Genomic DNA, 15920 nt, shown 5'->3' on the forward strand with positions numbered 1-15920 from the left:
GTATGAGCCGGATCTGATTTCCTGCCGTCTGTGCTAAGCAATAACTTTAATAATTTATATACACACCTCTAGGAGCTTGACCTTCTGTGCAACACTACTGTGGTCTTTATTAACTGTATATCCTCAATTCATGCTAGCAAAAGATAAGGTTCTGATAGGAATTCAAAACACAACTGCCAAAGGACTGTATTGTATCAATGGAATCAACAAGCTTGTACTGTTGCGACAAACATGTCTGAAGAATAAAAAAAAAAAAATGGAATTTGCATGATACACACTGAGATGACAAGTCATGGGATAGCGATATGCGCATATGCAGACAGCGGTAGTATCGGGTACATAAGGTATAAAAGGGCTGTGCACTGGAGGAGCTATCATTTGTACTCACGTAATTGATGTGCACAGGTTCCCAACGTGATTATGGGCGCACGACGGGAATAAACAGACTCTGAACACTGAATAGTAGTTAGACCTAGACGCATGGGACATTTCATATTGGAAACCGTTAGGGAATTCAATATTCCACGATCTACAGTGTAAAGAGTGTCCCGAGAATACCACATTTCATTCAACACGTCTCATCACGGACAATGCAGTGGCCAACGGCCTTCACTTAACGATCGAGAGCAACGGCGTTTGTGTAGAGTTGTCAATGCTAAGAGACAAGCAACATTGCTTGAAATAACCGTAGAAATCAATGTGGGACGTACGACAGACGCCGCTAGGACAATACAGTGAAATTTAGTGTTAATGGGCTATGGTAGCAGAGGACAGACACGAGTGTCTTTGCTAACAGCACGACATCGCCTGCAGCGCCTCTCCTGGGCTCGTGTCCAAATCGGTTGGACCCTAGACGTCTGGAAAACAGTGGCCTGGTCAAATGAGTCCCGATTTCAGTTGGTAAGAGCTGACGGTAGGGTTCGAGTGTGGCGCAGACCCCACGAAACCATGGATCCATGTTGTCAAAAAGCCACGGTGAAACATGCTGGTGCCTCCATAATGGTGTGAGCTGTGTTTACATGGAATGGAGTGGGTCCTCTGGTCCAACTGAACCGTTCATTGATTGGAAAAGATTGTTTGGCCATTCATGGACTCCATGTTCTCAAGCAACGATGGAATTTTTATCTCTGACAATCCGCCATGTTACCAGGCCACAATTGTTCTCGATTGGCTTGAAGAACATTCTGGACAATGAGAGCGAATGATTTTGACACCCAGATCCCCCAACATAAATGCCATAGGACATCTATGAGACATACTGGAGAGGTCGGTTCGTGTACAAAATTCTGCACCGGCAACACTTTCTCAATTATGGACGCCTATAGAGGCTCAATATTTCTGCTGGAGATTGTTAACGAATTGTTGAATCCATGCCACGTCGAGTTGCTGCACTACGCCGGGAAGAAGAAGGTACGACACGATACTAAGTATTATCACATGGTTTTTGTCACCTCTTTGTATTGTATCAATGGAATCAGCAAGACTGCACTGTTCTTACGGGTATGCCTAGGGGGATAAAAAACAGAGTTCGCGCGATATAAAATATTTGGTCAGGATCGAAGAGTTTGTTGTAAGGTGACTAAGGTGACATAATAGACTTTATTCGATAATCGGTTATGAAATTATATCACACAGGGCAGGTGCACCTCGCTAAGTACACCATTGGGGCCATACATTTATCTCTTCTTTGATTTTAACATTTGCAGGCAATTTTCCTCAGTTACTGCTTCAATAACACCATATCATATAGATATGAAAAAACTTTTTTGCAGCTGAATGTTTTATTTGTGCGTAGAAAACACGTGTCGCCTATTTACACCATATATCTTCGGTGGTCTCCAATATAAACAAAATTATTTAATTATACATATATTGTTCGAAGATCTGTAGTGATTCTTAACAGCTCATTTAAATTACCTAACTATTTACAAATATGTGGAGGCGTTTGTACACTCATATTCATTATGTCCTTTCCGCGTTCTTTGTATGTACTAGACGTACATAGCAGAGGCTTCTTCCAATTTGTAGACCAGAGTTAAACATTTCACTGCAGAGAACCTGCAGGCTGAGGCTTTTAAAACTGTTTGTCGGAATATTTGGTGAAATATAAATCGGATTAAAAAAAGTGGCAATAAACGTTGTTCACCTCGAAAAAGGGACATCTATTAACAAAACGCTCGAGCCCCATGCACAACCCCCGGGGGGGAGAGAGGGGGGGGGGTGACTTTGAAATCTTAAATAAGAACCCCTATTTTTATTGCAGAATTGGATTCTCCGTGAAAAAATATGTAGCTTTTGTATGCGACATTTCTTTCGTTTCATGATAGATGGCGCTGTAATCGGCAGACATGGAAATGAGGTGATGATTGTTGCAAAACGGTACTATCTCAAACAAATACACATCCGATTAAGACGAAGTACTTTTTTCATATTTTTGATAATGCTATCATGTGACACCTTCCACAATCGAATGAAGCACAGACCGTGATTACACGCTCAGTCCGCGGTCAGACTGTGCATGTTACTTAAATGATTCGGACTGTACACATGTCGCCGCAATTGTTCCACGATGTTAACGACTGCAGAGAGGGTCGATATCATTGCCGCGTACTTCGAGGCTCATACAAATGTTGACGAAGCCCGTCAAAGGTATGCTACTCTGTTCCTTGATAGGAATCTTCCATCTGCAACGATGTTTGGCAGTACTATCCACCTGTTTACTGAAACAGGAAGTGTTAAACATAGAGAAACGAAAATGCCACAATGAATGTTTTAGCTACATTTGCTGCAGATCCTCACATCATTTCTTGGCAAATTGTGCGAGGTTCAGGAATTTCGCAAAGAAGTGTTCTACGTATACTGCATGCACACAAATGGCATCCATTTCATTTATCACTGCATCAAGAACTGCATTGTGACGATTTTCACAATCTTCTGAATTTGTGCAACTGGATACAGGAATCAGAATGAGATTTTCACTCTGCAGCGGAGTGTGCGCTGATATGAAACTTCCAGGCAGATTAAAACTGTGTGCCCGACCGAGACTCGAACTCGGGACCTTTGCCTTTCGCGGGCAAGTGCTCTACCATCTGAGCTACCGAAGCACGACTCACGCCCGGTACTCACAGCTTTACTTCTGCCAGTATCTCGTCTCCTACCTTCCAAACTTTACAGAAGCTCTCCTGTGAACCTTGCAGAACTAGCACTCCTGAAAGAAAGGATACAGGAATAATTGGCAGTCAATGATAATTTCATTTCACAGATAATCTTCTCCACTGAATCAAATTTTACGAATCAGGGTCAAGTGAATCGACATAGTATCCATTATTGGTCAGTGGAGAATCCCCATTGGGTAAGGCAAGTTGGACATCAACGTTTGGCGCGGTATTTTAGGTATGCAGGTAATTGGCTCATACTTCATAGAAGATAATCTGACTGGTCAAATGTACAGCGACATTGTGGGTAATGTTTTACCCACACTAATGGACGATGTAACACTTTAAACGAGACTGGATATGTGGTTGCAACACGATGGATGCCCAACGTAATATTTACGACTTTCTCGAGAAGTTTTTAATCGAAACTATCCAGGTCGATGGATTGGATGAGGATGTCCTCAGACGTGGCCCGCACGTTCACCCGATTTGACTTCTGCCGACTTTTTCCTGAGGGGATGGCTAAAAGAGTGTTTATATGGATGTACCAACAAAACGCAGAGATAAGCGGCAGCGAATTCGCAATGAATGTGCAAGCATTTGTGCAAACATACTAATACATGTCGGATTGTCGTTCACGTGCTGGGTTGCAATGTGCGTTAGAAACAACGAACAACATTTCGAACATTTGCTGCACTGAAACAGTTGCGACAGACAATGGGACGCAGAGTAATCAAGCACCCCGAGACAGTGGGAGGCAAGGGGACTCACCAAAATCAAGCACCCCGAAGGGAACACATCATTGCTACGTCCACGTCGTTGTCCCTGGGTAACGCTAAATGTAGTATAAGAATGCATTGCGGGAGGGTAGACAGTGCCACATGATAGCATTTCCCCAAATATCAAATAATGTACTTTGCTTTTCGTAATCGGATGTGTATTTTTGTGAGATATTACCGCTTTGCATACAACTGTGACCCCATATTCATGTGTACTGATTACAGCGACATCTGTCAATAAATGAAACGAAAGTTACACATTGCCGGCCGTTGTGACCGAGCGGTTGTAGGCGCTTCAGTCCGGATCCGCGCTGCTGCTACGGTCGCAGGTTCGAATCCTGCCTCGGGCATAGATGTGTGTGCTGTCCTTAGGTTAGTTAGGTTTAAGTACACTTCTGGGATCAAAATTGCTACACCACGAAGAGGACGTGCTACAGACGCGAAATTTAACCGACAAGAAGACGATGTTGTGATATACAAATGATTAGCTTTTCAGAGCATTCACACAAGGTTGGCGCCGGTGGCGACACCAACAACGTACTGACATGAGGAAAGTTTCCAACCGATTTCTCATACACAAACAGCAGTTGACCGGCGTTGCCTGGTGAAACGTTGTTGTAATGCCTCGTGTAAGGAGGAGAAACGCGTACCATCACGTTTCCGACTTCGATAAAGGTCGGATTGTAAACTATCGCGATTGCGGTTTATCGTATCGCGACATTGCTGCTCGCGTTGATCGAGATCCAATGACTGTTAGCAGAATATGGAATCGGTGGGTTCAGGAGGGTAATACGGAACGCCGTGCTGGATCCCAACGGCCTCGTATCACTAGCAGTGGAGATGACAGGCATCTTATCCGCACGGCTGTAACGGATAGTGCAGGCACGTCTCGATCCCTTAGTCAACAGATGGCGACGTTTGCAAGACAACAACCATATGCACGAACAGTTCGACGACGTTTGCAGCAGCATGGACTATCAGCTCGGAGACCATGGCTCCGGTTACCCTTGACGCTGCATCACAGACAGGAGTGCCTGCGATGGTCTACTCAACGACGAACCTGGGTGCACGAATGGAAAAACGTCATTTTTTCGGATGAATCCAGGTTCTGTTTACAGCACCATGATGGTCGCATCCGTGTTTGGCAACATCGAGGAGAACGCACATTGGAAGCGTGTATTCGTCATCGCCATACTGGCGTATCACCCGGCGTGATGGTATGGGGTGCCATTGGTTACACGTCTCGGTCACATCTTGTTCGCATTGATGGCACTTTGAACAGTGAACGTTACATTTCAGATGTGTTACGATCCGTGGCTCTACCCTTAATTCGATCCCTGCGAAACCCTACATTTCAGCAGGATAATGCACGACCACATGTTGCAGGCCCTTTGCGGGCCTTTCTGGATACAGAAAATGTTCGACTGCTGTCCTGGCCAGCACATTCTCCAGATCTCTCACCAACTGAAAATGTCTGGCCAATGCTGGCCGAGCAACTGGCTCGTCACAATACGCGAGTCACTACTCTTCATGAACTGTGGTATCGTGTTGAAGCTGCATGGGCAGCTGTACCTGTACACGCTATCCAAGCTCTGTCTGACTCAATGCCCAGGCTTATCAAGGCCGTTATTACGGCCAGAGGTGGTTGTTCTGGGTACTGATTTCTCAGGATGTATGCACCCAAATTGCGTGAAAATGTAATCACATGTCAGTTCTAGTATAATGTATTTGTCCGATGAATACCCGTTTACCATTTGCATTTCTTCTTGGTGTAACAATTTTAATGGCCAGATGACTGATGATCTCACATAGTGCTCGGAGCCATTTGAACTGTTTGAAAGTTACATATTTTTTGACGGAGAAACCAAGTCTGCAATAAAAAATAGGAGTTCCTGTTTAACATTCCAAAGTCACCCCCACTCCCACCCCTGGAGGTGGTGCATAGGGCCGAGCGTTATAAATGGTTCAAATGGCTCTGAGCACTATGGGACTCAACTGCTGTGGTCATAAGTCCCCTAGAACTTAGAACTACTTAAACCTAACTTACCTAAGGACAGCACACAACACCCAGCCATCACGAGGCAGAGAAAATCCCTGACCCCGCCGGGAATCGAACCCGGGAACCCGGGCGTGGGAAGCGAGAACGCTACCGCACGACCACGAGATGCGGGCCGAGCGTTATATTAATTGATGACCCTCTTCGAGGTGAACAACGTTTATTACCACTTTTTTTAGTCCGATGTGTATTTCGCCTCACTCTGTATATTGTAGCACACTGCACGTGTTCTTGCTCACATGCCTTAGGGCTGACTACGAGGGATCATGGCAGCTGTAGGTGGTGTGCATTGAGTAGGACGCTGGGGTGATGATGGAGGGAGGGTGTGTGTTGGTGCACTGTGTGTGTGTGTGTGTGTGTGTGTGTGTGTGTGTGTGAGAGAGAGAGAGAGAGAGAGAGAGAGAGAGAGAGAGAGAGAGAGAGAGAGAGTGGTGTGTTTGAATACTTCCTAATGGTAAACCGTGAATTAGTTGGAACAGTGAGATGCAAAGCGCAGTCTGGTATGTTGCAGGTGCTGCGCTCCCGACTGGCAGACGCCGGGCTGGACTGCTGCGAGTCACCCCCGCCAGGGGAGGCTTCGACGAACCTGGATTCGCTCAACGACAGCGACAGCGCCGTCATCATGGAGGAGGGCGACGGCGAGACGAGCTCCGCGCACGGCCACGGCCACGGCCACGGGCCGTCTGCGCACGCGCACGGCCACGGCCACGGGCAGGTCGGCGCCGGCCACGCGTGGCACCACGGCCGCTACGCCGGCCGCAGCGGCGGCGCCGTCGCCGTCGTGCGCAGCGTCTCCGACGCCCTCGAGCAGCCCAAGTACCCGTCGCTGCGCCGCTCCAACGGCTTCCTGCGCCGCCCGGAGATCCTCGAGACTGTGAGTGCCTTCTGCGCAGCTAATAAAATAGCCTCGTCGTCTATATTACTAAGCCGATATCCCGGAACACTCTAACAGCTGCAGGTTGCCTATCTAACGGCTTCCAGAGTGAAAAAACTTTGATTTTCCATATTTCGTGAAACTGTTGGCGGATTTTAAAAATTTAATGTCATGCAATAATTCAAGGTGTACCAATAAGAATCATTCGTTTTTGCACGTCTCTGTTTCTCAAACTAACAAACGTATACAACGAATTTTATTTTTTGATGAAGGGGAAACTCAAAGATTTTTTTCATACCTTTTCATAGGTGTTCAACATGTCCCCCTCGAGATGCACGGCATATGTTAATGCGGTATTCAAATTGCTCCCACACTGCAGCGAGCATGTCTTGAGCTACAGCTTCCACAGCTGCTGTTATGCGATATCTCGGGTCTTTCATTGTTGTTGGTAACGGAGGCACATAAACAGAGGCTTTGATACCCCCGCCCCCCCCCCCCCCACACACACACACACACACACAAGAAATAATCACATTCAGTCCGGTCCGGTGACCTTGGAGGCCAGTAATGTAAGGCTGAGTCATTTGGTCCAGTGCGACCGATCCGTCGTTTAGTAATCCTTTGATTTAAAAATTCCCGCACTTCCTGACGCCAGTGTGGCGGTGCCCCATCCTGCTGGTAAACGAAGTCGTTCGAATCAGTCTCCAACTGTGAGAAAAGAAAGTTCTCAAGCATATCGAGATATGTGCTTCCTGTAACAGTGTTCTCGGCCAAGAAAATTGGACCATACACCTTTTCCCGTGAAACTGCGCAAAACACATTACATTTTGGAGAGTCCCTCTCATGTTGTACAACTTAATGTGATTGTTCCGTGCCCCATATTCTCACATTATATCGGTCCACCTTTCCATTTAAATGGAATGTTGCCTCGTCACTAAATACTTAGAGTGGAAGGAAACTTTCATCCTCCACCTTAACAAGAACGAATTATAGAACCCCACACGTTGTTTGTCACCTTCACGAAGAGCTTGCAGTAGCTGAATTTTGAATGGTTTCACACGTAAACGTCAACACAATACACGCCAGACGGACATCGGGGGCATGTTGAGCAGTCTAGCTCCACGCAAACGGATTTCTGCGGACTCCTCGTGAAACTATGGCTGATGCGTTCGACATCTGCGTCAGACACTCGGGGACGGTCCGGCGGTTTGCCTTTACAGAAATAACCTGTCTCTCGGAATTGTTCATGCCATCGTCTAATGCTCTGTGCTGCAGGAAGATTCACGCCATACCTAGTAAGAAAGCCAGGCTGAACAGTTATTACTGTGCAAAACGTAGAACACAAAACGCTTTCTGTTGTCCCGACACCATTTTTACTAGAACGGAAGTGGGCGCACACTGCTGCTACCTAGCAGGAACCATGTAAAACTCGAAAGTTTGCTTTTTCCAAAAGTACATTGTTCAAGCACATATCTCACATAACAAAATAGTTATGACATTTTTAAATCGAATAATTCTTTTTGATACACCCTGTATACTCAGGAAGAAACATAATCTTATTTTACAACTTTAACGCAATACGACAAGTATTGCAATTAGAAACAGTTTGTCTAGAGGCAGCGCAACTAATGGCGTGCAAATACCAGGACTTTATTCATACAGTATTCGGGAATGAGACCACTTCACGACTTCCATCAAACGTTACACACAATTCTAAACATTTATGAAACTTTTTCTCGCTCATACCCCCCACATAGCCTCCAGCGCCTCTCCTGGGCTCGTGGTCATGTCGGTTCAACCCTATACGACTGGAAAACAGTGGCCTTACCAGAGGAGTCCCGATTTCAGTTGGTAAGAGCTGATGGTAGGGTTGGAGTGTGGCGCAGACCGCACGGAGCCATGGACCCAAGTTGTCAACAAGGCGTGGCGTAAGCTGGTTATGGCTCCATAACGTTGTGTGTTGTGTTTACTTGGAACCAACTGGGTCTTCTGACCAACTGAACCGATCATTGACCGGAAATAGATATGTTCGGCTACTTGGAGACCATTTGGAGCCATTCATGTACTTCTTGTTCTGCAAACAACGATGTAATGTCACTTGACCACAATTGTTTGCAATTGGTCTGAAGAACATCCTGGACAATTCGAGCCAATGATTTGGCCACGTAGATCGCCCGATGTGAATCCCATAGAAGGCAGTGCGTGGACAAAACCTGCACCTGCAACACTTTCGCAATTATGGACGGCTATAGGGGCAGCATGGCTCAATATTTCAGCAGGGGACTTCCAGCGACATATTGACTCCATGCCGTGTCGAGCTGCTGTACTACACTAGACAAAAGGAGCTCCGTATTAGGAGGTATCCATGACTTTTGTCACCTAAGTGTATGTAAATATCACTGGATGTACCTGCAAAATTGTATTGTTTTACGACACATAGTTCATGAGATATTATGCCATGAACATTGAGATGCGTGAAAACTTAGCTGCTTTTTTATGCAGCACGAATTAGCCAGACTAGATTCATCCAGTGTCTTACAATGAGAGCACTTAACGACCTCCAACGAACTTTACGCAACATTGTAAATATTTAACACATTGACTCATTTGTAATCAGACAGTTCAATCCTTCTTATACATGGGATTTCGATTCTTTAAGGAATCAGGTGTTTACTGGTTTACCACCATTTGGCGACAGGCCCGGAATGCGCGCGCGTTATCTCGCCGCTTCCAGGATTCAGGGAGGCGCGAAGGGCCCGAATCGAACCCGCCCGGTGGATTCACGACGAGGGCGGGTGTGCCGGCCAGCCTGGATGTGGTTTGTAGGCGGTTTCCCACATACGACTAGGTTAATTCCATGCTGATACCCAAGTTCCGCCTAAGTTACGCGATTCAAAAAAATTTCGAAAATTTTCTCAAACATTGACATGGGCTAACACGAGACGCAGACAGATAAGGTTTACAAATTCCTTCCCGGAAGGGGAAGGGGGGATGGAGGGGGAAGGTCCTTCGGTCACCCTCTGCCACTAACATAGCCAAATCGAGAATAACTAACCAGAATGACAGGCCAGGAGAAAGATGATTTATCGCTACAGCACGCGAGGTGCTTGAATACCGGGCGGTGCTCAATTCGCTGACACGTGTCGCCAGGATCAAACAAGGGACTGAATCTACGTATGTACTTACGTACGGGGGTCAGTCTAAGAGTAAAGATCGTTTTGCTATGACAAGCCACGCAATTATCCTCCCACCCCTGCCTCTGTGTCATTGACCTTTCTAATCGTTGGCGCCACTATGAAGCGAACAGCAACAGTCAGTCACTGTTTATTTGTGCGATTTTAAAAGTGTAAAAAACTAGCGATCCAGCCAAATGTGAAGTTAGTACTTTAACACGGTTTCTGAATGCGAAAAAAGCGTGCCCTTTCGAAATTTACAGAGAGATGGCTCAAATGGCTCTGAGCACTACGGGACTTAACATTTCAGGTCATCAGTCCCCTATAACTTAGAACTACTTAAACCTAACTAAGCTAAAGCCATCACACACACCAATGCCTGATGCAGGATTCGAACCTGCAACCGTAGCGGTCGCGCGGTTCCAGACTGTACCGCCTAGAACCGCTCGGCCACTCAGGCTGACTTTACAGAGAGATATCGGAAGTTTATGGACGTGTCGAACGAAGCTTCAGATCGAAAATGGTACATCAGTTTTAATGGCGCAAGAACGAATATTCATGATGAATGAAATTTCATGATCAGTTCTTTACCAAATTATTACTGGTTGTTCAGGCTGTAGGCAGCTGCACAAATATTCCTCACACAGGATTACAAGAATGGTGAAGAGTCTTTGAACCAAATCTTTACTGGTGACGAAACCTGGGATTCGTATGAAAGTCCATAAACAAAATGCCAGTCAGAGAACTGGCATCTTTCACTAACCGCAACAAAATAAAAAAAATGCAAATTCTGAACGCTGAAAAGATTAGGCCACAGTGGTTTGGTATCGACCTGATGCCTAGAGGAGAGACTATACATGCACTGGCCCACTGTCACACCATTTCCGTTTTCTCTTTATTTTCTTGGAGCATATAGACAACAGAATGTTCAGCAACACTGGTACTGAAACAGAGGATGACAGACTAAAGGCCGAAATACTAAATGTCTTTCTCCAAAGCTGTTTCACAGAGGAAGACTGCACTGTAGTTCCTTCTCTAGATTGTCGTATAGATGACAAAATGGTAGATATCGAAATAGACGACAGAAGGATAGAGAAACAATTAAAATCGCTCAAAAGAGGAAAAGCCGCTGGACCTGATGGGATACCAGTTCGATTTTACACAGAGTACGTGAAGGAACTTGCCCCTTCTTGCAGCGGTGTACCGTAGGTCTCTAGAAGAGCGTAGCGTTCCAAAGGATTGGAAAAGGGCACAGGTCATCCCCGCTTTCAAGAAGGGACGTCGAACAGATGTGCAGAACTATAGACCTATATCTCTAACGTCGATCAGTTGTAGAATTCTGGAACACGTATTATGTTCGAGTATAATGACTTTTCTGGAGACTAGAAATCTACTCTGTAGGAATCAGCATGGGTTTCGAAAAAAACGCTCGTGTGAAACCCAGCTCGCGCTATTCGTCCACGAGACTCAGAGGGCCATAGGCACGGGTTGCCAGGTAGATGCCGTGTTTCTTGACTTCCGCAAGGCGGTCGATACAGTTCCCCAAAGTCGTTTAATGGACAAAGTAAGAGCATATGGACTATCAGACCAATTGTGTGATTGAAGAGTTCCTAGATAACAGAACGCATCATGTCATTCTCAATGGAGAGAAGTCTTCCGAAGTAAGAGTGATTTCAGGTGTGCCGCAGGGGAGTGTCATAGGACCGTTGTTATTCACAATATACATAAATGACCTTGTGGATGACATAGGAAGTTCACTGAGGCTTTCTGCAGATGATGCTGTGGTGTATCGAGAGGTTGTAACAATGGAAAATTGTACCGAAATGCAGGAGGATCTGCAGCGAATTGACGCATGGTGCAGGGAATGGCAATTGAATCTCAATGTAGACAAGTGTAATGTGCTGCGAATACATAGAAAGATAGATCCCTTATCATTTAGCTACAAAATAGCAGATCAGCAACTGGAAGCAGTTAATTCTATAAATTATCTGGGAGTACGCTTTAGGAGTGGTTTAAAATGGAATGATCATATAAAGTTGATCGTCGGTAAAGCAGATGCCAGACTGAGATTCATTGGAATAATCCTAAGGAAATGCAGTCCGAAAACAAAGGAAGTAGGTTACAGTACGCTTGTTCGCCCACTACTTGAATACTGCTCAGCAGTGTGGGATCCGTACCAGATCGGGTTGATAGAAGAGAGAGAGAAGATCCAACGGAGAGCAGCGCACTTCGTTACAGGATCATTTACTAACCGCGAAAGCGTTACGGAGATGATAGATAAACTCCAGTGGAAGACTCTGCAGGAGAGACGCTCAGTAGCTCGGTACGGGCTTTTGTTAAAGTTTCGAGAACATACCTTCACCGAAGAGTCAAGCAGTATATTGCTCACTCCTACGTATATCTCGCGAAGAGACCATGTGGATAAAATCAGAGAGATTAGAGCCCACACAGAAGCATACCGACAATCCTTCTTTCCACGAACAATACGAGACTGGAATAGAAGGGAGAACCGATAGAGGTACTCAGGGTACCCTCCGCCACACACCGTCAGGTGGCTTGCGGATATGGATGTAGATGTAGAACACTGTGAAACAAGAAGAGTAAAAAATAGTATACTGGTAGTGATATGTGGATGACAAAATTTCTCTAATAGATGAAACACAAAGGAGAAGAACTACATAATAACATCAGCGCAGTACACTACAAACGCACTTCACAATGGAAACTGAATAAAACAAGAAATAAAATTTCCTGGACCTCACAATAACACGACACAACAACCAAACCGGATTTTCTCTCTACAGAAAACACACAACCACCAGCACTGTTATCCATAACACATCCAATCACCCAAAAACATACAAACATACCAGTTTTAGACACATGCTCCATATGGTAAACAGAACAAGTCTCAAAACTACACATGAAAACTAAAAATAATCACATAAATTGTTATTGATAATGAACACAAAACAGACACCATAAGCAAGCACAGCGAAAAAATAAAAGTGAAAGATAGTCAAAGTGGCCACTGACGCAGTGCACAACTAACTGAGAAAACAGAGGCGGAGCACACACACAACACAACATAGCATACTACACCTGAAAAGCAAACAGTACACACTAACACGATATAATAGTACAGAACTGGAAACATAATGAAGGGGCAAGGGATTCCAACAGCATACAGAACAAAAAAACACAAAAAAGAAGCTAAGAGCAGAAAATAGTACTCCAAACAAATTAAGCAATGCAGGAATATACCAACTCACGTGCAACTCCTGTCAAACTCAATATACAGGCGAAACAAGCTGTAATTTACGATTAAGTTATATAAAATTCCTGAGAGCTCCAAAGAGTGACAGCTCGCATGCCACTTCGAAGCTATCTCTATGTTGTGAAACAGGGGTAGCATACACGGTGAATTAACGTTAACAACACATTCTTCACTGCTTTAAGAAAACTTACCCACACGCATGCACACATTCGCACGCTCTACCTCCCACATTCCCCAGCGTATAATGACGTAGAACTCACCAGAATTTCCGATGCAGCATTCAAAATTCACGCGATACATCACGACAAAGAAACATGGCGTAATATCTGAATTGCTGTCAAAGTGAAAGTTACGCTTGTTCCGTTCTCTTAGGAGCAACGTTGATCAGATAACGCCTATAAATGACATAAAACGTTATCGTGTCAAAATTTTCTCAACACAGTCGCAGACTTAATTTTCATAACACACACGATTTCAAGTTCGTTATTTTATATTTGTTAATGATAGCTCCTCATGTCTTTTGCAGAAGACACGCTGTATGTCTAAAAACTACAACAAACACAGAAATATGAAATGATTATAAAAGTAAAAAGGTACTGTAAGAACATTCGCACACATATCTGGAAGCTAACAGTGCGACATATAAAAATGATTTTCGTTATGTAATGTAACGATGTTAATTTTCACGTTTTAGAATAAAGGAACCCCCTGAAGATAGTGGCATTTTGCCGAGATTAGTTTGGATAATTAAAACAAATAGTGTTTTCATCAAGGTGGATCCACAGTCCCATAATGTTTTACCCGGACACGGACCATCAAAAGAAGAGTTCAAGTTGCGGTGAATAGTTAGGAAGTGTTATCCATTTACTAATAGGTTTCCCCTAGTATTCACTGAACAAGTGTGTAGTTTATATGAATGAGCCAATAATCCATTAAGGAATATATGTATAGAGATGGCAGAGTTGGAATTCCGAGACACCTGCACAGATTTCGCGAACAGCAGATCAGCGTTACCGCCCTTTCTTGAGCTAAGAATATTCTTGGCGAGTGCTTAGAGTTGCCGCAAAATATAACACCATGGGGGATAATAGAGAGGAAGCAAGCAAAGTAAACTAACTTTTGTGTTTCATTGTTATAAACAGGAATCATTCTTATATCGAAGAAAATAGCATTCAGTTTCTGTACAAGATCTTGAACTTTATATTTCAAGAAATACTTCCATCTACCCTCAGTCCTGAGAATTTAGAATGATCAGTTACACTGACTGACTAACGACCATGTGACAATAAAGTTTCGCTTTTCCAAGAGTTCGTTGTTAGTAACTTTGTACGTTGAGATACATTGCGCGTCCGTATAGCATATACACTATCAGATTGCAAGTATCGGGACATCGTATGTAATGCGGAATTGGTCAATAGATGTCACGAGAGGCGGACCCACCAATATATAAAGAGGCGGGGAGTGCTGCATTAATAATAGAGGAGCGTCCGTGGCTCGTGGTCTTGCGGTAGCGTTCTCGCTTCCCGTGCACGGGGTCTCGGGTTCGATTCCCGGCGGGATCAGGGATTTTCTCTGCCTCGAGATGACTGGCTGTTGTGTGTCCTTCATCATCATTTCATCCTCATTCACTCGGAAGTCACCGTACTGGCGTTAAAAAACTTGTGGAGCGGCGGCTGAACCGCCCCGCGAGGGTCTCCCGGCCACCAATGCCATACGCTCATTATTATTATTATTATTATTATTAATAGAGAAGCAGTAACTGCCCAATGGGTCGATCGGGAGATCAGTGTGCTCGGACTACTCATTGCATGTCACCTGAGTAACATATCCAGCAAGGATATTTCAACCCTTCTGCAGTTACCCAAGTTGGTGATTGTGATTCTGAAATGGAAACACCAGTCAACAACGACAGGTAAACCAAGATCCGGCAAACCTCATGTACTGACAGACAGGGATCATCGAGGCAATGCGGAGTGTCGTAAAAAAAAAACCACATGAAATCAGCGGAAGGAATAACTCTTGAGTTCCAAAGTTCTACCAGCGTAGGGCGTTAAAAATGTCTGGTGTGCAATCGTCGATCAGCTCCTTGTGAACCACACATTTCTGTGGTGAGTACTAAGTGACACTTGAAACTGATGTAGACATTAAACGACAGGAAACTAGTGATGCGGAATGATGAATCACGCTATATCCTGTCGCAATCCGATGGAATTGTTTGCGTTTTTGCGAATGCCGGAAAAACATTACCTATCATGTGTTGCGCCAACAGTGAAGAACGGAGGAGGAGGAGGAGGAGGAGGAGGAGGGAGGTGGGGTTACGGTATGAGAGTGTTCTTCTCGCTCAGGTTCTTGTCCCTTGTTTGTATCGGCAGGGTAGTGCAACTTCTCATAAGACAGCACCTGCGAGGAAATAGTTTGTGGACAATAACTTTCATGAAATTGCCTGGCCTACCCAGAGTCCCGAGCTGAACCAAATGGAACAACATTGGGACAAGAAAGAGCGTCGGTTTCGCTCCAGAGTATAGCGTCCAACTTCACTACATTCTCTGCTTACCGCTGTTGAGGAGAAATTGGATGATGTTCCTCCACAGAGATTGACATATCAT

The 15920-nt window shown here is 44.8% G+C and overlaps 1 protein-coding gene across 2 annotated transcripts in view; it reads left to right on the plus strand.

The window, feature by feature from the left end:
- Positions 1-15920, plus strand: part of LOC126470317 (homeotic protein female sterile) — a 568331-nt gene that overhangs the window by 543594 nt on the left and 8817 nt on the right. For both annotated transcript variants that reach the window (XM_050098094.1, XM_050098093.1), the window contains one exon: positions 6502-6864. In XM_050098094.1, coding sequence (XP_049954051.1) covers positions 6502-6864 — 363 coding nt within the window. The remainder of the gene's footprint in view (positions 1-6501; positions 6865-15920) is intronic.

This window comes from Schistocerca serialis, chromosome 3 (assembly GCF_023864345.2).
Source record: "Schistocerca serialis cubense isolate TAMUIC-IGC-003099 chromosome 3, iqSchSeri2.2, whole genome shotgun sequence".
Classification (NCBI taxonomy): domain Eukaryota; kingdom Metazoa; phylum Arthropoda; class Insecta; order Orthoptera; family Acrididae; genus Schistocerca; species Schistocerca serialis.